Below are 26,743 nucleotides of genomic sequence, written 5' to 3'. Positions count from 1 at the left end.
TCAGTGGCCTTCGCTCTTCATTAGGTTGAGCACCCTTGATCTATATACGGGTAAATTACTGTGCTCAAATGTAAAAAAAAAAAATCTTTACAGTGCTGACTATCACTGTGAATAGCCGTGTTTCAGTTGTATATTGATTAAAAAAAAATAAAAAAATCTACAGGTCTAAAATGTGTGTGGGGTGTGTTTTTTTTTTTTTTTTTTTTTTTCCCCATGTGCAAAAAGCCTTGCTGAAATTTTTATTTTATTTATTTTTTAGCTCTGTTTATATTAACCACTTGCTTACTGGGCACATATACCCCCTTCCTGCCCAGGCGAAATTTCAGCAATCGGCACTATCACGCTTTGAATAACAATTGCGCGCTCGTGCGACGTGACTCCCAAACAAAATTGGCGTCCTTTTTTTCCCACAAATAGAGCTTTCTTTTGGTGGTATTTGATCACCTCTGCAGTTTTTATTTTTTGCGCTATAAACAAAAATAGAGCGACAATTTTGAAAAAAAAACAATATTTTTTTACTTTTTGCTATAATAAATATCCCATTTAAAAAAAAAAAAGGATTTTTTTTTTCAGTTTAGTCCGATACGTATTCTTCTACATATTTTTGGTAAAAAAAAAAAATCGCAATAAGCGCAAATGGTTTGCGAAAATTTTATAACGCCTACAAAATAGGGGATACAATTATTACCTTTTTTTTTTTTTTTTTTACTAGTAATGCCGGTGATCTGCGATTTTTGTCACGACTGTGATATTACGGCGGACACATCGGACACTTTTGGGACCATTCACATTTATACAGCGAACAGTGCTATAAATATGCACTGATTACTGTATAAATGTCAATGGCAGGGAAGGGGTTGGGTTAACACTAGGGGGCGAGGAAGGGGTTAAATGTGTACCCCGGGAGTGATTCTTGCTTTGGGGGGAGGGGACTGACTGGGGAAGGTGACCGATGGTTGTTCCTATGTACAAGGGACACACCATCTGTCTCCTCTCCCTAACAGGACGTGGATCTCTGTGTTTACACACAGAGATCCACGTCCCTAGCTCTGTGACTGCCGATCGCGGGTGCTTGGCGGACATCCCGGGTGCCAGGCACGGGCATCGGCACCTGTGTGACGCGGCGGGCGCGCGGCTGGAGGCCGTAAAAAGACGGCCTCCCGGCAGATTAGAGCCACCTTGCGGCCATAAATAGTTGGCCGCCGGGTGGCTAGTGGTTAATTTAGTCTTTTTAGTTCTTTTCTAGTGATGTTTTTGTTGTAGTGATGAATTTTTAAAGGAGTTGTAAAGGTATTTTTTTATTTATTCCCACCCCCCCTAAATAGCTTCCTTTACCTTAGTGCAGTCCTCCTTCACTTACCTCATCCTTCCATTTTGCTTTTAAATGTCCTTATTTCTTCTGAGAAATCCTCACTTCCTGTTCTTCTGTCTGTAACTCCACACAGTAATGCGAGGCTTTCTCCCTGGAGTGGAGTGTCGTGCTCGCCCCCTCCCTTGGAATACAGGAGAGTCAGGACGCCCACTAACACACAGCTCCTTTCTCTATCTGCAACGTAGAGAGCGTCCTGACTCTCCCAATGGAGGGGGCGAGCACGACACTCCACACCAGGGAGAAAGCCTTGCATTACGGTGTGGAGTTACAGACAGAAGGACAGGAAGTGAGGATTTCTCAGAATAAATAAGGACATTTAAAAGAAAAATGGAAGGATGAGGTAAGTGAAGGAGGACTGCACTAGGGTAAAGGAAGCTATTTAGGGGGAAAAAAATTACCTTTTACAACCTCTTTAAAAATTCAAGAAGGGGAAATAAACGTTTTTAATTTGTAAATACATTTTGTAATAGCAATGTAATTTTACTGTTTTTTTTTATGAGGAGGATAAATTATAGTTAAAAAAAAAAAAACTGTCTCTTTGTTTCAGTAGTAAAAAAATTAAATAAAAAAATTAATAAAGTTTATCTCTAAATAAAGAGGCCCATGGCTGAACTGTAACATTTTCCCTGGTCTGTAACAATTCCACAGGGGGGGGGGGGGGGGGGGTGGTAGCTGAACTGGCTAAATGTACCCCTGTGTAGTATAGCATTAAATGTTTCCTTTGTGTTTCAGAATGTTGTACTGGCTTAATTATTAATGTTTAACAGATACAATGTGGTTTTCCAATCTACAGTACAGTGGCCTGGATTACTCTGTGAGTCAAGGAAATCTAAGCCCTTTGACACAGAAAAAAGCAATTTGTTTGTAATTTAAAAAAAAAAATATGACAGATTTGTTCGTGGTACAGAATGCAACTTCTGTACCAATTACTGGGAGTAATTTTTAATTTTTTTATATTTAATACATGGCGGACCCTCCTAAACTCCAGATACAACTGGCCCTTTAACCACTTGCCGACTGCCGCATGACTATGTACGTTGACAACATGGTACATGCAGGCAGATTGGCTTACCGGTACCGTACCTTTAAATTTGCATTCCCCTATTCTGCCTAATGACACTGTGAATGATGACCGTTCCCTGTGATCGGGAATGGTCATCAGTGACGTGTCGCGTGTTGCCATGCCCCTAACAGTAAGAATCACTTTCTAGGGAACACTTAACCCCTGCAGCGCCATCTAGTGGTTAACCCCCCTTCATTTTTACAGTAATCAGTGCATTTTTATAGCACTAATCGCTGTAAAAATGCCAATGGTCCCAAAATAGTGTCAAAAGTGTCCGATGTGTCCGCCATAATGTTGCAGTCACGATAAAAATTGCTGATCACCGCCATAACTAGTAAAAAAAAAAAAATGATAAAAATGCCATAAAACCATCCCTTATTTTGTAGAAGCTATAACTTTTGCGCAAACCAATCAATAAACGCTTATTGCGATTTTTTTTTTTTTTTGTTCTGCCTAAACTGGAAAAAAAATTAATATATATTTTTTTGGGGGGGGGGGGGGATATTTATTATAGCAAAAAGTAAAAAATATTGAATTTTTTTTAAAATTGTCGCTCTTTTTTTGTTAATAGCGCAAAAAAATAAACATCGAAGAGGTGATCAAATACCACCAAAAGAAAGCTCTATTTGTACGGAAAAAAGGACATCAATTTTGTTTGGGAGCCACGTCGCAGTGCCGAATTGCAAAAAGTGTCCTGGTCTTTGACCACCAAAATGCTCTGGGGCTGAAGCGCTTAAAGACGACCATACTGCTGATGTGGCCCAGAATGAAATTGAGCTGGTGTATGCTGTGTGTGTGTGTGTGTGTGTGTGTGTGTTTTTCTCTTCTATAAAGGTGAACATGGTACAGTGGTATTTGTTTGCCCTTACTGTCCATATGACATCCAACATAAGTAAACGCTGGCAACAAGAGAATTGACAGAAACTCTCGTTCTGATTTACAAGACGCTCTCGAACAATCCCTGCATGGCAACTGTCATGTCACACATCCACCTGCAGCATATTTTGTTGTGCAGTCGCTTGGGGGAGAAGTATGAGGTCATTAGAATTGGTCATGTGATGTGACTAAAGCGACTGGCAAATGACAGGCAGAATGTTGGTGGCCGTACACTGCAAATCAAGGCATGCCACGAATAACTGTTGTAGTTGCTTGTGCCCTCACCTGAACTGTCAAGCCAGCAAATGGCTGCAGAGGTGGTTATAGGCTTTGTGAGGCCTTAGGCAAAACTTGACATGATGGGAAAAATAATTTCCCATCATATCCCACTCCCGCACCCTGTAGGCAGCGCACTCCCGCACCCTGTAGGCAGCGCACTCCCGCACCCTGTAGGCAGCGCACTCCCGCACCCTGTAGGCAGCGCACTCCCGCGCCCTCCCATATTGCTGATGTGGCCCACAATGAAATTGCTTTTTGACATCCCTGGTGTTGGGGGGGGGGGGGCTTGAACACTTTTTTTTTTTTTTTCTCTTTACAAAAAAAAAAAAAAAAAGTCTGATGGCATTTGTTTGCCCTTACTGTCCAAAGGACATCACGTAGAAGTCAACACTGTCAACAAAGGAATTGACAAACGCTCGCACTGATTTATGAAATGCTCTCAATTTTTCACTGCATGGCAACTGTCGTGTCGCGTAGCCACCTGCAGCATATTTTGTTGTGCAGTCGCTGGGGGAGAAGTATGAGATTACACAGCAGCACTAGAGCTGGTCATGTGATGTGACTAAAACAATTGTTCTGGCAAGTGACAGGCAGAATGTTGGTGACAGCACATTGCTATGACACTTGTGTTGGGTGTAGAGCAGCCTAGTCTGATGTTTCTAAAGAAGTGTGGAAGTATACCTGTCCTACATAAAGCATGATCACAGTTTGCTTTCAGTGCTCATATGTGGGGTTACTGTCAAGGGTAAGGGGGCTATGATTATATATATATTTTTTTTTACAAAATTGTCATATCAGGTTATTTCTCACACACAACATATGCATACCACAAATTACACCCCAAAATACATTCTGCTACTCCTCCCGAGTATGGCGATACCACATGTGTGAGACTTTTACACAGCGTGGCCACATACAGAGGTCCAATATGCAGGGAGCACCAGTTGGCGTTCTAGTGGCATACATGTCAAGTCTAATTTGACTATCTATTACACTTTGAGGCACTGTAGTGGCATGGATGCAAACTGATGTGGCGTGGATGAAGATGGCTAACCATGGTTGAGCCATGAATGTGGACGGCTGGGTGGGTATGGTAAGAGTATGGATGTGGCTGAAATGGGCACTGAGCAACGCTGTGGGCACTACAGATCCAGCCCACAGTGCTGCTGCAAAATATCTTTTCCTTTTGCCCTCACACTGTACCGATCGGTACAGAGAGAGGAACTGGACGTGACGCTGGTTTGTTGTTGTGATCATCCGTCATTTGACAGAGCGATCACGTGGTAAACGGCCGCTATCAGCGGCCATTTACCGTGATGCACTGGGTCTTCCGGACCCGGCGGCCACGGATATTTCCAGGTGCGTACCCCAGGGGGCGCACGGGAGCAAGATTGTAGGATGACGTCCATGGACGCCCTCCCCGAATAAGCCGACCGCGCTGTAGCCGTCTTTCAGCTATGGCCTGGTCGGCATGTGGTTAAAAGCCAGCACTCAGAGCAGGAGTATAATCAGGAGTTAGAGTGGTGCAACCTCTTTCCCAAATCGTTACAATTCAAGGCTTGCAGTGAATAACTGCTACAGTTGCTTGTGCTCTCAACAGAATTGTCAAGCCAACAAATGGCTGTCTTAACTGATCATATATGGAGCACCATGGCAACTTTAGATGAAACGGGGGCCAAGATGGCAACTTCTTTGGATATAAAGGATAGGGAGGTTTAGTTCCACTTTATATACTTGCTGATTTCTCGGAGAGGGCTTCCTCCAGGTCTTGCCAGTTGTTTGGGTCACTGTCATTTCCACGTGGCTGCCATGACCAGGGGTGCAGTTTGTGAGAGGCAGAGGCACTGATTGGTTGCTTTTGCTTGAGCAGCCTATGGGTACTTTGGCACTATGGGTGCAGGTTGTAGCATACTGTTCTTATTTAGTTGGTCTCCTTGTGTGTGTGTGTTTTTTTTTTTGTGTAATCACTTTTAGTCCTTGGGGATGATTTTACAGCTGTGTTTACTTTGGAAGTATACAGAGCAAGAAAAAACGCACTACCAGTCCGGCTGGGTGAGTTGCTGATCCAACTCACACTTCTAGTCTGAAAACCTCACAGACTGACTCACCTGTTTGTAGATGTTCTACATTTTTGTTACTTTTGGGTTGATGTTTCAAGCATTGTAACCTTAAAGGGAACTGTAGTGACCTAATTGTGTGACAATCGTACGAGGAGTCAATTGATCACAATAAAAAGCTTCCTTCATCATAAAAAGATCTTCTGGTGCTCCTGTTCAGAGTTTCACATTTACAGTCGAAAGAATAAATAATGTGGAACTGAGAGAATGCCGCTCCAATACTAGGTACAAAGCCAAAGTGAATTATGAGCTTTGAAGAAGTACAGTACTAGTTACTCTAATTATGGAAGATCTTTTTTATTGAAGATCAAAAGATAACCTGACTCATTTCTGGAATCTGCGTGAAAATATGATCTTTTTATACATCTAGTGGAACAAATCTTTCATAGGTCTTTTTTTTTTTATTATTATTTTGCTCATTTACTGGATAAGTAAGCAACACGGAGCTCGGACTATGATGCACTATTAAAGCGGGGGTTCACCCTAAAAAAATTTTTTTGTCTACAATGCCATTCAGCATACTAGCGTGAGCTACAGTATGCCTTTATTTTATATTTTTTGGGCTGTACTCAGTTTAATCCGTTAGTTAAGTTTCAGACTCCCCGCGGGGAGTAGGCGTTCCTATGAAGAGGGGAACATGATTGACGGCCGGCTATGGCGCGTCACGCTTCCCGAAAATAGCCGAAATAGGACTTGGCTTTTCACGGCGCCTGCGCAGTCAGCTCCTAGTCTGTGCGCAGGCGCCGTATAGCGCCGTGAAGAGCCGAGTCCTACTCCGGCTATTTTCGGGAAGCGTAACGCGCCATAGCCGGCCGTCAATCATGTTCCCCTCTTCATAGGAACGCATACTCCCCGCGGGGAGTCTGAAACTTAACTAACGGATTAAACTGTGAGTACAGCCCAAAAAAAAAAGACATACTGTAGCTCACGCTAGTATGCTGAATGGCATGGTAGAAAGTTGTATTTTAGGGTGAACCCCCGCTTTAATTATATACAGTAAGTGGTGTGTCTTGTTAGCCTTGAAGATGAATATACAGATGCCTGAAATATGTTGGTTACAGTTAGAGCTGCAATAGCGTATATATTCTAAATTTTTAATCCTACAGATGAAGGAAACTGGAGCTTCTTCCAGTTATCTTATTCACTTTGGGTATGGGCTTTGCCCCTCTAAATAGTTGGAAAAACTCATGACTCTGCATCCTTCTCATCAACACGTGAGGTCCCCAGACCTCGACACGATCTACTGATCAGCACCCACCTGGACTTTATAATAACACAACCTGTATCTCCAAAGAGGTTTTAAGTCCTTGACGAGCTATAGCTCAGCACCCACCTAGACCTTACAATACCATAGACTGCATCTCCAAGAGGTCTTCAGACCTTGACACGAACTAGGAATCAGTACCCACTAGGACCTTAAAATAACATAGCCTTCATCACCAAAGAGGTCCTTAGACCTCAAAATGATCTACAGATCAGCACCCACCTAGACCATACAATACCATAAACTTCATCTCCAAGAGGTCTCCAGACCTCGAAATGAACTAGGGATCAGTACCCACCATGACGTTTTAAAATAACATAGCCTTCATCACCAAAGAGGTCCTTAGACCTCAACATGATCTACTGATCCGCACCCACCTAGGCCATACAATACCATAGCCTGCATCTTCGATGAGGTCTTTAAACCTCTACTCATCAGGACCCACCTCAACATTACAATACCAGGCTTTATCAAGGTCACTAGAACTCAACATGATCTACGGATCTGCATCCACCTGGACCCTACAATAACATAGCCTGCATCTCCAAGGAAGTCTCTAGACCTCAACATGATCTATTGATCAGCACCTATCTGGACCTTACAATACCATAGTCTACCAAAGAAGTCTGTAGACTTTAACACGATCTACTGATCTGCATCCACCTGGATTCTACAATAACATAGCCTACACCTCACTTGTATACCTTGACATGATCTACTGATCAGGACCCACCTGGACATTACAATACTAGACTTTATTTCTGAGGGCTTTAGACCTCAACATGATCTATTGATCTGCATCCACCTGGATTCTACAATAACATGGCCTACACCTCACTTGTAGACCTTGACATGATCTACTGATCTGCATCCACCTGGATTCTACAATAACATGGCCTACACCTCACTTGTAGACCTTGACATGATCTACTGATCAGCACCCATTACAATACTAAGCTTTATTTCTGAGATCTCCCGACTTCAACATGATCTACTGATCTGCATCCACCTGGAACCCTACATTAACATTCGCATATCCAGGGAGGTCTCTAGACCTCAATATGATCTATTGATTAGCACCCACCTGGATATTACAATACCATAGCCTGCATCTCCAAAGAAGTCTGTAGACCTCGTCATGCTCTACTGACCACCACTGACCTAGGCCTTTCAATAACCTAAACTGCATTTCCAAAGATAATTTCTTCCTTTCCGGGAAGATAGCTGTTGACAGAGAAGAGGAGCAGTGAGGGACAAAGGTGAGTGGGGCGGGTAGTGCAATCTATGTCTAGTTTTTCCAGTTAGATAATGTATCTGCATGAACAAACCTAAACTATGCAGTTTTCAGACTTTTTATTGTTGCAGTGAAATTGTATTTCCAGGCTATTTTTTACCTGTTAAAGCTGTTTAGGGTGTATTTTTGCCAGGTGATTGGTTGCGGTGAACGTTTGTTTACAGGGCAATGACCTGAGCGGTCTATGGTCCGGTCAAAGCTCAATTCCAGACAAAACATTTTGTACTTGGTTTTGGATACAGTGGCTTTAAAACAGAACTGTTGTCTGGGATGTCATTGAAAAGATTTTCAAAAGGGAAACAAGAGACAACTGTTTTTTAATCCTTTTTAATCCACCTTTCTGACACGAACACCTCCATTCCCACTTTCTTACGTACCCCTGTACCTGTATCGCCTCTTGTATTGTCTTCTTCTTCTCCTCGGTCAGAAATCCACATAGGCTTGTCCGAGGTGACAATACTCTCTGCTCGTCTCCCAGTTGTACTTCTGCGTTGTCACTAGGGTTGTCCCGATAGATACCACTTTTTTAAGACCGAGTACAAGTACCGATACTTTTTTTCAAGTACTTGCCAATACCGATACTTTTTTTTTTAATCTCATGACAGCGGCACATGTGTCAGTATGGTTTTTTTTTTTTTATCTTTAACAATTTGTTTTTAATTTTCAAATTTTTTTTTTTACATTTTTTATTTATAATTCTTTTTTTTAAAGAGGGGGGGTGGACCGTGTCAGTGTGTTTTTTCTTGAATTTTTTTATTTTCTACAATAATTTTTTTTTATTCTTTATTTTTTTATTTATTTTTTCAGCCCTGTTGGGGGGGCTTTGGTGAGATATCAGGGTTCTTAACAGACCTCTGACATCTTTCCTTTGAGACAGGGAAAGGGACTAGGGACATATGTTCCCCTGTCCCTTTCTTGGCAGCATCAGCTGCGCTGAAAACGAATGGAGTGAAGACAGCGTTTTCACTTCATTCATAAACTGAAACATTTTGTAAACACAGTTTACAATGTTTTAGTTATGTGAATGTACATTCGGAGCAGTAAGGAGCCGGATTTACCGGCTCCTATCCCCGCTCTCCATCCTGACATTTCCAGGGGGTGGAGGAGGAGCACGGAAAAAGAGAGAGAAACACGACGGGATACACGGCAGCATACACGGCGGCTTTCAGCTGCTTTAAAATCAGCGGTGATCGGTGCTTGTAACTTCCCCACGCACTGATCAACGCCGACAGTACAAGTATCGGGTGAAGCATCGGGAGCATTTGCCCGAGTACAAGTACTCGGGCAAATGCTTGGTATCGGTCCCGATACCGATACTAGTATCGGTATCGGGACAACCCAAGTTGTCACCCTGTAACATAGACTTCTGATGGAGACTAGACGCATTTATTATTATGCAGGAATGGTTTAATACTCTCACCTTTATGCCCATTTCAACACGTATTATGCAGGAATAGTTTAATACGCTCGCCTCCGGAAACCTGCCATGAGAAATGCCATATAGCCAATGCTACAGTGCACGGAGACAGGCTGTGTCGGCAGTACTAGATGCAACAAAGTGTATTAAAGATGGAAGCAAGTGTTTTAGTAAACATAAAATTTGGCGAAGTTTGGACGTTTGGTAAGATTGACGCATTTGCTTGAACGGACCACTTTCAGTGGCAGCTGGTGCTATATTTTTTGGGGAGGCGGCAAACAATCCCCCGTCAGTCAGTTGGATTAGCCACAACGACGCCTTCCTCCCTCCCAGTTGGTCGGATGGACCACCTGTACCCACCTCTGTTGGTCGGTAACCAGCACCGCACTTGCCCCATCTAGGTCACGGGCAGTGGCTTCACCCGGCGTCTCCTCCTCCTCAGCTTCACAGTGGCTTCCCCAGCGTCTCCTCCTCCTCTATCTCTTCTCCAATAAGTGCTTCTCCTCCCAGCCAGCCAATTAGGAAGCCGGTCCTGAGACCCGATTGGCTGGGAGGAGAAGCACTTATTGGAGAATAGATAGAGGAGGAGGAGACGCTGGGGAAGCCACTGTGAAGCCGAGGAGGAGGAGACCCTGGGTGAAGCCACTGCCCGCGACCTAGATAGGGCAAGTGCAGTGCTGGTTACCGATCGACAGAAGGGGGTGCAGGTGATCCATCTGACCGACCGGGAGGGAGGAAGGTGGTGTTGTGGCTGACCCGACTGACCGACGGGGGATTGAGGAAGACCAAATAATTTGCTATTGTCACACAACTGGGTGGGCTCAGGGCGCAGTGCTCTGTGCCCCGAGCCCACTTTTTTTTTTTTAAGCCAATTGGAGCCTAAATAATGTAGAGAGAGAAAATAACCGCTCAGTAGTCTTCAAAAAACCTCCTCACTGGAACCAAACCATGGGTGCCGGCAATGCAATAAATAGTGATGCAAAAATACGAAGGAAACTTGGACAACCGCACTCCAAAAATGTTCTTTTATTTAAAATCAATCGCGAAATGAACATGCCACAGCAAAAAAATTGAAACAAAAGCCAACGTTTCGCACTGTAGCTTCAGTGCTTAGTCATAGCTAGTATAAGTACTAGCTATGACGAAGCACTGAAGCTACAGTGCGAAACATTAGCTTTTGTTCCAATTTTTTTGCTGTGGCATGTTCATTTTGTGATTGGTTTTAATTAAAAGAACATTTTTGGAGTGCAGCTGTCCAAGTTTCCTTCGTATTTTTGCTTAAAAAATAATGTGCTTAAAAAAAAAACGGAATCCATGCGTCAGGCGCCCTGCATGTAGATTAGGGGCCGGGCGCATGGATTAGAGGGACGGGGCACCACTGACTACGTTCAACGGCGCTACTGGCTGTGTTGGAGGGGGGGGGGGATTATTTTTTGCTGTGGCCATAGCATGTAAACGTCCATATCTACTGCCCTTGAAACTTAAGGGGTGGGGGGAAAAATACGAGGCTTAGCTGTTTTTTCCTGCCCTCCAACCACAAGTCTGAACAAGTCCTTTTGGTTTATATCTACTTGCTGTAATGACACCTTTCGTGTAGCATCCGTAGATAGATGAGCAGGCAGTTTGAATCCAAGGCCATTTATCAGTCTTTGTTATGCATGTAAACTCTTGGATGTGTGGTTACATCTGTGGCATATGTCAACCTGTCATTGATTTGTACAGGGTGCTGGCCATGGCTATACTCAAACACTTGTGCCTTCAAGGCACAAAAATACACCCCTTGTTGATGGTGTGCAGGCCTCAGGGTGTGCCCATGTGCAGGGCTGATCCTAGGGTCACAGGCGCCTCGGTGCAGAAATATTTCTGGCGCCGCCACATGGGCATTGTCATTTTACTAACACCTCCCCTTTACATCTCATTATACATCACATCTGTAGATGGACTAGGCACAGGAAGGGACAGGGGCTGTGTATCCTATGCAATCTATCATGCCATAAAACATATAGAGCAGGGGCAGCCCAGAGCATGTTTAAAGGGATGCTGGGGATGCCATCCCCCAGCACACTGAACACTGTGACTCACCTCGATTCTCATCAGCACTCAGCAGCCACTGAAAACTAGAACTTTCATGTCAGGAAGTGGAGCGGCCCCTCCCCAGAGCACTGCCAGGCTGGACGGGCTGCCCTATGCTCACACATCAGTTCTGGATGGACACACACCTATGCTCAGAACACTAGTTCTGGATGGACACAAACCAGGAGAGAAGGAGGGAGGGGAGAACTCTGGCACTTCGGCGCCCCCACCTCTGCAGGCGCCTGGGTGCAATGCACCCTGTGCACCCTGCCTAGGATCGGCCCTGCCCATGTGCATGAGCCCCCTATACTGGCCTGTCCCTAGTCCAAGATTTTGACAGTGCAGCTTGTTACCCAACCACTTGCCAATCCAGAAATTCTGGCGTTCATTAGGTAAGTCCTTTAGTGTATCTGAAGGAACCAGTAAATGCTTTTTACCTAATCCCAAACCGGTTACATTTGTACAACCTGCCATTTTTAATGGCAGACTCTCTTATGTGTACAGTGCCTACGGAAATGGCTGTTGGAACAAATATTAGGTTGGTATTTGGGTGTGTCACTTTTACTTGGGGGAGATTACATTTACCTGTGCTGTTAGTTTTTCAGTCCCTAGAAGTAGGTAACAAATATCTAAAACATTTATTACTAAGAACTTACGTAATGACTTTCTTTAGAAGATAAAAAGTATGGGATGTGAAAGTGGAGGTGTTGACCAAACCGACCAGTTTTTGTAGGCTGCGCCGTGATGGCTGGAATCTGAATAAGTGCTGAGAAAATGGAAACGGAATGGCGGGAGGTGTGCTATGGACAAAGCCTACACGGGATAAAGGCCACCATAACAAATGAGTAACATATGAGCAATTTATCATATGCCTTTTGAGCTTTATATCTTTATTGATTTATCGAAATACACTACTCTTCGGTCGTTTGGCATAAGCTATGGCACCAAATGTGGATGCCCCTCCAAATTAACGACCTGATTTAATATTGCATTCACGATATGGAGCACCACTCCGAATTCCACCGGTCCTTCCTGGCCTAGGGTAAAAAAGGTGCCCAACATGGGGCACATCCTTGTTCCGAAGCATCGCAATAGCTTTTTTTTTTATCCAATGGAAAGCCATTTACCTAGGCAAGAAAATTCATGAGAAATGTGTGTTTTTTGAGACGTTCCAATTGAGTACTGGCCAATCCCATACATCGGGGTCCCCAACAGATTAAACCTCCCCCTCCTTTATACATTAGGGTTCTCATCGGTCGCCCCTTCCCCTATACATTAGGGTCCCCATCGGTCGCCCCCTCCCTGCCATACATTAGGGTCCCCATCGGTCGCCCCCTCCCTGCCATACATTAGGGTCCCCATCGGTCGCCCCCTCCCTGCCATAACTTAGGGTCCCCATCGGTCGCCCCCTCCCCGCCATACATTAGGGTCCCCATCGGTCGCCCCCTCCCCGCCATACATCAGGGTCCCCATCGGTCGCCCCCTCTCCGCCATACATCAGGGTCTCCATCGGTCGCCCCCTCCCCGCCATACATCAGGGTCCCCATCGGTCGCCCCCTCCCCGCCATACATCAGGGTCCCCATCGGTCGCCCCCTCCCCGCCATACATCAGGGTCCCCATCGGTCGCCCCCTCCCCGCCATACATCAGGGTCCCCATCGGTCGCCCCCTCCCCGCCATACATTAGGGTCCCCATCGGTCGCCCCCTCCCCGCCATACATTAGGGTCCCCATCGGTCGCCCCCTCTCCGCTATACATTAGGGTCCCCATCGGTCGCCCCCTCTCCGCCATACATTAGGGTCCCCATTGGTCGCCCCCTCCCCACCATACATTAGGGTCCCCATCGGTCGCCCCCTCCCCGCCATACATTAGGGTCCTTATCAGAGTCCTGCCACCCCCACCCACCATCAGGGTTCACATCACCATCCCCATCAGAAGCAGAGACCATCTTATCTGAATCCTCAGTCTGAGGATAAGCCCCTGACCCAAGCTTTAGGCTGGATAAAATCTTCTAGCAGACCGGATGCGGCTCGGGAGCCGTAGTTTGGAGACCCCCGCTACAACTTTCCTAATCCTGAGAGATACCGCTAAAATTATGTAACGTGGCTAATGGCCGCTTCCCCTGAACGCACAGCGATCTGCCGGATTGGATGATGAGTCTCATGTCTGTGGCTAGTTTATCACCGTGTACTATCTTTCAGCATTGGGCTGTTTGCAATATGCAGAAATAAAACCCATTGCCAGCCGTCTGGGAGCTGAACTCATTTCACCGTCTGGCTAATATTCCACTCCAGTGCAGAATAGCTTCACAGGAAATTGCATAAATCTGATTTTAATATGCAAACCTAGAGCGAGCATGGAGACAGGCAGCTGAATGCCAAATCTCACTAAGGTTTGGATTACCATTTTAAAGGCGCCACTCGCTGGTTCACATTATTGGATAATGAGAAGCATATAGGAGTACTTCCAAATTCAGAACTTTATTTTGCTGGCTTCTCCAGACAGCGTTGTGCTGCTTCTTGCTCAAGTGATTTGAATGAAAAGGGGGGGAAAACTCAAACTGAACAGGTTGCATGTAATCTGTCAAGAGCTCTCTGCTGCCCTCTGGGTTTCTGTTGAATCTTGGCAATATGAGTGTCTTTATAGTATGTTAATGCCTCTGTGTAACAACCAATCCCTCTCTCTTTACTGCAGGATGCTGCAAATGGCCTACGACTACTTCTGGTCGCATCGGCTGTGGCTGCCGAAGAACGTAACCTGGGCTGACCTTGAGGATAAGGATGGTCGCGTATACGCCAAAGCTTCCGACCTGTACATCACCATCCCCCTGGCCTTTGTCTTCCTCGTAGTGCGATACGTCTTTGAAATGTAAGTAGTTCTAATTCGGCTTATACCTGGGAAATCCTGCCTGGTTGCTTTTGCTGCCAGAAAGACCTAGCCTAGAGCATATTTATGATCAAGTGTGTGTGTGTGTGTGTGTGTATGTATGTATGTATGTATGTATGTATGTATGTATGTTCCAAAGTATTGGGACACCTACCTTTTACACGCACATGAATTTTAATGGTGTCTTAGTCTGTAGGGTTCAATATTGAGTTGGCCCACCCTTTGCAGCTATAACAGCTTCAACTCTTCTGGAAAGGCTGTCCACAAGGTTTAGGAGTGTCTATGGGAATGTTTGACCATTCTTCCAGAGGCGTATTTATGAGGTCAGGCACTGATGTTGGATGAGAAGACCCAGATTGCAGTCTCCGCTCGTATTCATCCCAAAGGTGTTCTATTGGGTTGCGGTCTGGACTCTGTGCAGCTAAGTTAAGTTCCTCCACCCCAAACTCGCTCATCCATGTCTTTATGGACATTGCTTTGTGCACTGGTCCAAATCATTTGGTGGAGGGGGGATTATGGTGTGGGCTTGTCCCCTTTAATCCAGTGAAGGGATCTCCTAAGGCAGGGGTACTGAATTAAAATTCAAGGAGGCCCGGTTGCCAAAATTTTCTTTGGGCCGAGGTCTGAATCTCAAGTCTGTGCTATGACTCAGAAAGATTGTAGTCACAGGTGTCCCAATCAGAGCGCCCCTTTACATCAGGCATTCCTGCCAGAGTGCCTCCTTACATCAGATGTCACCATTAGAGTCCTCCTTAACATAAAATAAGGGTCACGTTGATGGGCACATTTTATGTTAAGGGGCACTCTGATGGGCACAAGAAAATGTGTCCATCAGTTTGCCCCTAACAAAATATGCCCATCACTGTGCACATTAAAAAAATACCCATCAGCGTACCCCTTGAAATTAAATGTGTCCATCAGCATGCCCCTTACCATAAAATCTGCCCATCAGCGTGCCCCTTAACATAAAATAAGGGTCATGCTGATGGGCACCTTTTATTTTAAGGGGCACTCTGATGGGCACATTTAATTTTAAGCGCACGCTGATGGGTATATTTTTAATGTGCACGCTGATAGGCACATTTTATGTTAAGGGGCACTCTGATGGGCACAACAAAAATGTGTCCATCAGTGTGCCCCTTAACAAAATATGCCCATCACTGCGCACATTAAAAATATACCCATCAGCGTGCCCCTTAAAATAAAAGTTGTCCATCAGAGTGCCCCTTAACATTAACAACATATGCCCAGCAGTGTGCACAAAAAAAATATGCCTTTTAGTGATCACTAATGGCCCACATACCTTAATGAAGGAAGGCACTGAAATACCGAAGGGGGTGGAAGCTAAGAGATAAGGAGCCAGGGCTTGGGAACCGCGAGCAGCAGGGGACGGAACGCACGTGATGTCACGCCCCTACTTGCAAGGAGAGCCAGGAGTGGACCCGGGAACTGCAAAAAGCAGGGGGGCGGGGCGCGCGTGTGAAGTAGCACCCCTAATCACTGCCCGTGAGTCACCCCTAATCTGGACCTGTGGCGAGGAGCAGGGGGCAGGTGCACGCACGCAGCGTCACTGGTTGCTGGGGAAACCCCAGCAAACCAACGCTTGCTGTTATAGTGGCGGTCCGGGCAGAAGCGGCACTCGGGCCGGACTCGGACCGCGGGCCGCCATTTAGTGACGGCTGTCCTAAGGTATCGGCATACCAAGACATTTTGGACTATTTTATGGTTCCCAACAGTTTGGGGACGGTCCCTTCCTGTTCCAACATGACTGCGCACCAGTGCACAAAGCAAGGTCCATAAAGACATGGATGAGCGAGTTTGGGGTGGAGGAACTTGACTGGTCTGCACAGTCCTGACCTCAACCCGATGGAACACCTTTGGGATGAATTGGAGTGGAGACTGTAAGCCAGACCACCTCATTCAACATCAGTGCCCGACCTAACAAATTTACTTCTGGAAGAATGGTCAAACATTCCCATAGACACACTCCTAAACCTTTTGGACAGGCTTCCCAGAAGAGGTGAAGCTGTTATAGCGGCAAAGTGTGGGTCAAAGCAATATTGAACCCTACAGACTAAGACTGGGATGTCATTAAAGTTGATGTGCGTGTAAAGGCAGGTGTCCCAATACTTTTGACAAGTGTATGTATGTATGTATATATATATATATATAATATATAAATATATATTAATATTATTTTTTTCACACGCTTATAAGCAGTGTAATTTTCGAAATGGTCATATTTCTTTTACAGCGCCCCCCCCCCCCCCACCCCCTTTTGAAAGCTATTTACCTCTTTTCTACGTTCTATTCATGTACAAGGCCAGAACAGCATGTGTTCCTAGCCTAACAATCAAGCATGCTTCCTGGAATATAATTCCACTGAAATATTTATTTTTCTTGGGTTTGAGTCGTTAGTGAAACTTGTTACCACCCGAGGAAACAAGACATGAAACCATTTTTCTCACATGGTGCGCTGATTCTGATCCACTTCCCTATTGTTTGACTGTTTGGAGTAAAAATTGGTCTCATTCTCTTTGCTAAATCGATCGCAGTTTTGTGGTGCTTGTAGCCTCCATCAGTGGCGGCTGGCGCTCAAAATTTTTGGGGGGGCGCAAACAAAAAAAAAACAATTGCAGCTTCACTATGCCCATCAAATGCAGCCACTGTGCCATGCCTTCAAATGCAGCCACTGTGCCATCATTTATTGCCACTGTGCCCATCAATTGTTGCCACTGTGCCATGCCAAACGCAGCCACTGTGCCCACATCAATTGTTGCCACTGTGCCCTTTAATTGTCGCCACTGTGCCCTGTAAAATGCTGCCCCCTTGGGGCCCCCCCCCCCCGCCCGGCACTTACCTTTCTGGGGTCAGCCATCCTCCTTCCACGGTCCCTCAATGTCTTCTCCTGCCCTCTATGACGCTTCAGCCAATCAGGGCACCGGTAACCAGTACCGGTAAACCTGATTGGCTGAGACGCCTGTCAGTCTCATCCAAGGAACGGACCCCCCGTGCGTCCCCTGGATAACTATTTGGAAGCCGATTACAGCCTGAGGGCTGCTGGCTCTGATAGGCACTTCCAAAGCCAACCAGCTGTTGTTATTCAGATGGCCGGCGCTCACCAGGGGGCCGGTCATCTGAATAGTGGGCGGCAGCAACATTACACAGATTCATGCAATGCATGAATCTGTGTATTGTATTCAGTGGCGGTGCGGCAGCGAGAGGGGGCGGCGCTCCTGCGCCCTCTATAGATGTACCACCACTGGGTCTCCATTATGGGCTATAGTGACAGTGCAATGACGCACAAGTACCATTTGGAGACAGTTGTCACCCCATAACAGGAAGTGCCTGGACAAAGACCTTCATGGCAGGAATACTGGGGATTCTTTTCACGAATGCTGCGGATAGAATAGATAGAAAACAACTTCTGAAAGGACATGAACATGTTGAAGCTTACTGTATATGAGACTTTAGTGGTTGGGTTTAGATCTCCTTTAAAATAAAATTTCAGACAAGACAAAATTACCAGTGAACCTTTCTAATGGCAGATTTTTAGTGTGCCCTTTTCTGAGCATCTGAGAATAACTTTCTCTGGATGGAGGAATTGGGTAAGGAGAAGATGGTTTTGGATCACTCCTCTGGAAGGATATGGATCGGGAAGAAAGGCACTGTTGGCTCACTCCTCTGGAGGAGTTGGATGGAGAAGGAAGGCAGTGTTTGATCACTCCTCTGGCGGAATTGAATCGGAAAGGAAGGCAGTGTTTGATCACTCCTCTGGAGGAATTGACAAGACAAAATTACCAGTCAACCTTTCCAACACCAGATTTTTAGTGTCCCCTTTTCTGAGAGCAACTTTCTCTGGATAGAGGAGTTGGGTAAGGAGAAGATAGTGTTGGATCACTCCTCCTGGAGGAATTTAATGGAGAAGGAAGGCAGTGTTGGATCACGCCACTGGAGGAATTTGGGGAGGAGTCAGTGTTGGATCACTCCTCTGGAGGAATTGGATCGGGAAGGAAAGCAGTGTTGAATTATTCCTCTGGAGGTGTTGGATGAGGAAGGAAGGGAGTATTGGATCACTCTGGACAAATTGGATGGGGAGGAGGCAATGTTGGATCATTCCTCTGCAGGAATTGAGCAGTGAGGAACCAGTGTTTGGATAACTCTTCTGGAGGAATTAGATGGGGAAGGAAGGCAGTGTTGGCTCACTCTTCCGAAGAAATTGGATGGGTAAGGCAGGCATTGTTGGATCATTCCTCTGGAGGAATTGAATGGGGAGGAAGCCATGTTGGATCACTCCTCTGGGGGAATAGGATGAGGAGGAGGTAGGGTTGGATCATTCCTCTTGAGGAACTGGATGAGGAAGAAAGGCAGTGTTGAATCATTCCTATGGAGGAACTGGATCAGGAAGGAAGGCAGTGTTGGATTGCATCATTCCTCTGAAGGCATTAAATGGGGAGGAATCCATGATGGATCACTCCTCTGGGGGGAATAGGATGAGGATAAGGCAGGGTATGGATCATTCCTCTTAAGGAACTGGATGAGGAAGGAATGTTGGATCATTCCTCTGGAGGTGTTGGATGAGGAGGAGGAAGTTTTTGATCATTTTCTCTTGAGGAATTGGATGAGGAAGGTGTGACGAACGCGAGTGTCCGATCCCCGCCCTTTTCGCTAACTTGCGAAGGCCGACCTCACACCACGCTGTCACTTGCGTACAATGCCACTCTCAGCTGCGCCCAGCACAAAGATTTTCCAGCTTGCAGGACCACAATCTAAGTGCTAGTAGCCTGAGAGCGATTGTCACTGGGCTAATGACACCATTAACCCTTTAACTGCCACCACCGACATTTGATAATGGAGCGTCAGTACTCCTGTCAATTAGCAATACCAATTATGATTTTAGAATAAGCATCTGCAGCACATTATGATTTTAGAATAAGCGTCTGCAGCACACACTGTCACCACAGACAGGTCTGCTCAAAAGGCCTTACTCTACAACAGTAGCGCCCTTCACGAGGCAGAGGTTCGTTTATAGCTTGCAATAAGAGTTTTAGAGACAAGGTTAACACTTTTCAACATAAAAGGTTTATTACGAAAAGGGCAAACTTGGTGCAATAAAGTGTTACAGAAAAATGTTTTAGCGATAACGACAATATACAGCCACAAAGTAATAAGGTAGAGTTGAAGAAGAAGAATACTTGCAATTAATGTCCAAGGGTTGATTAGAGTTCGATCTAAGAACCGATTACCCAGTTCATGAACTTGGCAGATGCTCCTGCTTGGATGGTAAAAAGGAGAACTCTCTATTGACTTGGCATCTCCTCTTTTCTGTCAGATCAAAGGGGCGTTTGACACGACCAGTGATCAATTGTCTGGTCACCTTAGTTAGGGGTTGGTTACTGGGAGGGGTCTACATTCATGCCCATATCCCAGGTCACTTTGTGATCCAGTTTCATATCTCTGCAGCTCGAATGTTTACAGACTAACCGTATCTATTTTATTGTTCAGCGTGATATTTGCTTTAAGAAAAGTCCAAACATGACAAATATGCCATTGTTATTCTGCCTAGGACGAATAAATGGGGCCAGGGGCCTTCCACATAATTGATCATATTTATGTCTGGGCTTGAAACGTTACAAATTATCTGAGGAAACTAAATATGTCCGTTGTTTAGCTGTGCTATGAGTTAGCTGGAAGTTATGAAACATGCATAACTTTCATACTTCTTTCCGCAGTTAAAGCTTTATGAGTACGAAGGCATTTACGACCGGGGTCTGCTGATTCTCTGAGGGGAGAGGGTGACAGTTTTACGACAGGCCAGGAACCCTGCCAGGCGACCTAGCTTGGTTCTGTTTCTCTGAGGAGATAACAACTCTTTTGAAGTAGAAGCCTATGAATTCCTGAGAATAAGGCCCCTTTCACATTGGACCTGTAGCCGCGATTGCCGCGGGAATCGGCCGCTAGCGGTGCGGTATTAACCCCCGCTAGCGGCAAATAAAGGGTTAATACCGCCCGCAATGCGCCTCTATAGAGGCGCATTGCGGGCAGTATTGCCGCGGTTTCCAATTGTTTTCAATGGGAAGGAGCGCTCCAAAGATGCTGCTGACAGGAGATTTTTTTGTCTCCCGCCAGCACATCGCCTCAGTGTGAAAGTCCTCCGGCTTTCACATTGAGGTAGCTGGGCAGGAGTTTTTCAGGCGGTATAGCAGCGCTATTTTTAGCGCTGTAACGCCTGAAAAACTCCTCAATGTGAAAGGGGCCTAAGGGAGGGAGGGAGTTCATTTCTAATATGTCATGGCTGCTGTATGGTTTTCACACAACGTGGCCACTGCGCAATATCGTTACAGAAGGAAGGCGGTGTTGGATCATTCCTCTGGAGGAATTGGATCGGGAAGGAAGGCAGTGTTGGATTATTCCTCTGGAGGTGTTGGATGAGGAAGGAATGGAGTATTGGATCACTTCTCTGGATGAATTGGATGGGAAGGAGGCGATGTTGAATCATTCCTCTGGATGGGGAGGAGGACGTTTTTGATAATTTCTCTGGAGGAATTGGATGAGGAAGGAAAGCAGTGTTGGATCATTCCTCTGTAGGAATTGAATTTGAATGGGGAGGAAGCCATGTTGGATCACTCCTCTGGGGGAATAGCATGAGAAGGAGGCAGTGTTGGATCATTCCTCTGGAGGAATTGAATTTGAATGGGGAGGAAGCCATGTTGGATCACTCCTCTGGGGGAATAGGATGAGGAGGAGACAGGGTTGGATCATTCCTCTTGAGGAACTGGATGAGGAAGGAAGGGAGTGTTGGATCATTCCTCTGGATGAATTGGATGGGGAGGCGACAGTGTGGGATCACTCCTCTTGAGTAATTGGATGGGAAGGAGCCAGTGTTGGATCAATCTTGTAGAGGAAATGAATGGGAAGGGACCAGAGTCACTCCATTGGAGAAGGAAGTAGCTGGATCACAATGATGTGGATTGGCAGTTTTGTGTAAAAACTGACAAAACTGTGTGTGTGTGTGTGTGTGTGTGTGTGTGTGTGTGTGTGTGTGTGTGTGTTTTTTTCTGAATCTGGGCTCGTCCAATAAGGTTCCCACCCCGAAACCAAAAGGCCCACATGGGTAAATAATGCAGAATTGTGTTTTTTGGGCATAAAAGAGTTTCTTTTAAAGGATTATAGAGACAAATATATTTTCCATTTCAAAGTGTCTTTTGTTTCAATAGACTAGCTTTAAGTGGGTATTATAATAAATCCATTCTCTTGGTAGCAGCCTTTGAAGGAGGATTCTTTGAAAAGTGAATGCCGTTTCTAGCCGGTGCCCAGAAACTGTTTGCACATCGAATTTCTAGCTCACTGTTTGTTTGATCCAAAGCCAATAGAAATCTTTCAGGTGTTATGGTTGGCCTGACTCTGGATTGCCGAAAGGCTTCTGGACATACTGGAAAAACTAAAGTGAATTTCATGCAAATTTTATTCTCACGGGTGAACAACCTTCATTCAATAGAATATCTCTTCAGTAAAGTTGAATTTCAGCCAGACCGTTAAATACACATATAAGAGGACTGTTTAACCTGCTAAAGGATTTGTAATTCGGATCTCTACAGTTTACACGGCTCAGCCACTCGGCACGGTCCCGATTTTTAGTTATTTTTTTTCTCTCTATTGCAAATACATTTTATTTAACAGCTTTTGCCCCTCCTCCAGCCGGTGACTGGACAAGGAAAAGAGAACCCGCAAACGAATAAGCCAACGTATGTCACTCTGGTGTCTCCACCTATCGGCATAGTTGTTACTATAATCGCTGTAGCCATGGGCGTCCGCAGGTAGGGGCAAGTGCCCCCCCCCCTGGAATTAGGGATCGGATGGGGGGGTTCCCCACTATCAGAGGCGTTGCTAGGGGGGTGCGGTCCGCACTGGGTGACACCCACTAGAGGGGTGACACCATCCCGTGTTTTTTTTTGTTTTTTTTAGCTGACATGCCCAGCCTGCCCTGTGCCACCACAGCCTGCCCTGTGCCACCACAGCCTGCCCTGTGCCACCCCAGCCTGCCCTGTACCACCCATGCCACCCCAACTTGCCCTGTGCCACCCTAACTTGCCATGTACCACCCCAATCTTCCCTATGCCACCATAACTTTCCCTATACCACCCCAAACTACCCTATATCACCCAACATGCCCTATACCACCTGAACCTGTCCTATACCACCCCACTACACCAACCTGCCACTATACTGCCCTATACTATCATTTACAGGGGCTGGTTTGGGGTGTGCCCCGTGCCCGTGCGCTGCCTGCTTGGTGCTGGGCAGCCTAGATGGAGGGGGGGTGACACCATGTTTTACCGCACCGGGTGACACCAACCCTAGTGACGCCACTGCCCACTATGTATTTATTCTAGCACTGGTGGCAGGCCCTGCTCGCACCTGTACACAGTTGAGCAGGGCCAGTGACGGCTGGTGTGAAGAACGGGACAGCGAAGGCCTCAAGGGGTGGGCAGGATGACATCGCCCAGTCTCCATAGTGCAAGCGAGAGGCCCTGGAGATGGAGGCCACGGGAAAGGAGAGCAGCAAGCCAAGATGCCAGGAACAGTGGGCACAGCATCTCCAGCGCCTCCCAGAGCCTGGAACCCCCGACTCCTTAAACCTCCTTGCCAGCTGCTGGACATTATGTACATCCTACTGGCATGCAAGGTACCATGCTGAGCCTTGCACACACCACTGGGACATAGGGGCACTAGAGGGAGGGACTGCAAACAGGGCTAGGAGTCTCTCTGACCCCCCCATCACCCCTCTCTGTCCCCCCCCCCCACATGTATGCAGTCTCTTGGGCCATGTATGCAGCCTCTGATAATCTCTTGTTCAATGTATGCAGTCTCTGATCCTCTCCTGTACTACATCTGCAGTCTCTGACCATGATAATGTGATAATGACTTTATCAAAAAGGGTCAGAGCATGGGTGACCTTAAAATGATAGCCTCCCCCCCACCCCCCTGAAAAAAGTTCTGCGGACGCCCAACTGCTGTGCTGCAAGTAAAGTTCAAGTAATTTTTATTTATGTAATAATGAATACAGTTAATCTTCAGTTCAGCTTGTACACACTATTACATTGGGATATACATCAGTGCTACTATTTTGCTGACTTGTCGGTTTTGGGTAACTGCCTTTATGCCGTGTACACACGTTCGGAAATTCCGACAAGAAAACCATGGATTTTTTTTTCGATGGAATTTTGGCTCACACTTGTGTTGCATACACACAGTCACACAAAATTCTGAGTGTCAAGAACGCGGTGACGTACAAAACTACGACGAGCAGAGAAAAAAAATGTAATTCAATGAAAAACTTTTCCCTTAGGAAAAATTGAGAACCAGCTCTCAAATTTTTGCTGTCGGAAATTCCAACAGAAAAAGTCAGATGGGGCCTACACACGGTCAGAATTTTCGACCAAAGGACTTTTCTTGTTGGAAATTCCGATCGTGTGTACGCGGCATTAGTCAACAGATGTCATTTGGGGAGAAACGGTAGAAGGACTCCAACGTGAATTTCTTAACTGTCCAATAGGATAATCTTGTAGAAAATACCAATGTGCCTATAGAAAGGTGTTCAGGCGTCGTGTGTGTGTGTGTGTGTGTGTGTGTATATATACTGTGGTTGCGTGTTTTTTTTAACAGGCATTATCATGTCTTGTGTTCTCATGCAGTTATGTAGCCACTCCAATGGCCAGGCTAATGGGGGTAAAAGACAAGGTGAAGCTGCGAGCTGCCCACAGTCCGACGCTGGAGACCTTCTATGCAAGCTCTTCAAAACATCCCAAACAGGTATGAAATCGCAGAACGATTGCTGCTCTTTTGTATGAAACAGAATAACCAGTGTGGAATTTTGTGACTAAATAGGAAATTCTGTAACACCGCAAGACACTCTCCTACTGTTTCCAGTTTATGCTGGTCTTTGAAAGCAGTACTCCCCAAAGGGAATAGTTTATGGTCGTGTGACTGTCCCAGGCATCACCACCAGGTGGGGCTTCAAGTGAGTCTTTTTCATTGGAGCTCATGAAGTAGGCAAGCCATGATCCTGAGAGAAGCGCAAATGTAGCTCTATACCTCTAGCCTCATGGTTTGCCTTTTCATTTAAATCTTTGTGTAAAAAAAAAAGAAAATCCATCAAACTTTAGTGGCCATACATTAGGGTGAACAGACATCCCTGGTTTCCGGTGACGGTCCCCGGGTTGAGGACACTGTCCCCAGGCCAAGTCTTTCCCCGGTTTTGTCCCCAGATTGGATTTGAAGAGGGGCTGGGGTAATTTGAAAGACAATCGGTGCGTAATTAAAAAAAATGAATTCTGAATTACACACCCTCCGCTCCTACTAGCTTAGGGGGTGTATTTTTTTCCAATATCTGTGCCCCTTTTTGATGATCATGTGCTGGTTCGGGTGCATGCCCATTCAGCTCCGCTCGCATGCTCATCTGCCTTGGCCCGGCCAGCCGCCTGCTTATCTTCTTGCCTTCCCTGGCAGCGTGATCTTCCTCTGCACCCCACCCAGTAGTAGCCGGGGCCCAGAGAGTAGTAGTCATTGGAGGGGGAATAGTGCCATATCATTGGTATAAGTGGAGGAAATTGTGTCTGAATACCTAATGTTAGTGGGAATAATAGTGCACCATCATTAGTGTGAGCGGGAGTAGCCCCCCCTCCCCCATCATTGGTGTCAGTGGAAGGAGTAGCCCCCTAATCATTGGGGTCAGTGGGAGGAGTAGTCCCCTCCTCAATCATTGGTGTCAGTGGGAGGAGTAGTCCCCCCCCCCCAATCATTGGTGTCAGTGGGAGGAGTAGTCCCCCCCCCCCCAATCATTGGGGTCAGTGGGAGGAGTAGTCCCCTCCTCAATCATTGGGGTCAGTGGGAGGAGTAGTTCCCCCCCCCTCAATCATTGGGGTCAGTGGGAGGAGTAGTTCCCCCCCCCCCCTCAATCATTGGTGTCAGTGGGAGGAGTAGTGCCCCATCTGAGTCTGACTGCAAGCCTACCATGCAAGGTCTGTGAGATTAAAAAGCTTTTTCAGTCTTGAATGATATGAAATGTCCACAGTGCTCCTGTTAACCAGAGACCATGGGGGATGATTTACTATAAGAGTCAAGAATTTTCGCTCACATATTGTGTGAATATTCCCTTCATGCTTTGCTGCATTTGTCCTAAAACATGTATGTATTTATGTATGTATTTATATATATATATATATATATATATATATATATATATATATATATATATATATATATATATATATATATATATATATATATATATATATATATATATATATATATATATTTATATTAATATATATATATATATATATATATATATATATATTGTGTTGCCTTTAACAAAGAGTGTCACTTTTTTTTTTTTCACGCATTTCTTAGTTTCCAAAGATGCAATAGTGGGAATGCAGCCTTTAGAGCTCACTAGCATTAATTTTGTTTCACGTATTCCCTTTTCATCCTCTTACAGAGTGATTTGGAGAACCTATCAAAGGCCAGTAAATTTACCGTGCGTCAGGTGGAAAGATGGTTTCGGCGGAGGAGAAACCAGGACCGGCCGAGTTTAGAAAAGAAGTTCCGTGAAGCCTGGTATGAGAACATCAAACCGTACAGGTTACAGTAGGCAAGCGGCAAAAATTGTACTAGGAAAATAATTCTACAACAAAATGTGTGTGTGAATAGATAGATCGATACAGAATAGATAAATAGAATAGAATAAATATATATATATTATTTTTATTATTTTTTTATAATATATTATTTTTATATTTATAATATATTATAATATTTTTATTATTCTATTTATAATATAATATTTGTATTATTATATTTATAATATAATATAATATTTTTATTATATTTATAATATAATATATTTATTATTATATTTATAATTATTTTTATATTTATAATATAATATTTTTATTTATATATATATATATATATATATATATATATATATATATATATATATATATATATATATATATATATATATATATATATATATATATATATATATATATATATATATATATATATATATATATATATATATATATATATATATATA

The 26,743-nt window shown here is 45.0% G+C and overlaps 1 protein-coding gene across 1 annotated transcript in view; it reads left to right on the top strand.

The window, feature by feature from the left end:
• Window positions 1-26,743, top strand: part of CERS2 (ceramide synthase 2) — an 86,610-nt gene that overhangs the window by 34,050 nt on the left and 25,817 nt on the right. The window contains exons 2-4 of the mRNA XM_040333229.1: window positions 14,449-14,622; window positions 24,336-24,453; window positions 26,141-26,259. Coding sequence (XP_040189163.1) covers window positions 14,450-14,622; window positions 24,336-24,453; window positions 26,141-26,259 — 410 coding nt within the window. The 5' untranslated portion in view covers window position 14,449. The remainder of the gene's footprint in view (window positions 1-14,448; window positions 14,623-24,335; window positions 24,454-26,140; window positions 26,260-26,743) is intronic.

The sequence above is a fragment of the Rana temporaria genome, chromosome 13, assembly GCF_905171775.1.
Source record: "Rana temporaria chromosome 13, aRanTem1.1, whole genome shotgun sequence".
In the NCBI taxonomy this organism is placed as follows: Eukaryota; Metazoa; Chordata; class Amphibia; order Anura; family Ranidae; genus Rana; species Rana temporaria.
This window is presented reverse-complemented; position numbering and strand designations above follow the sequence as displayed.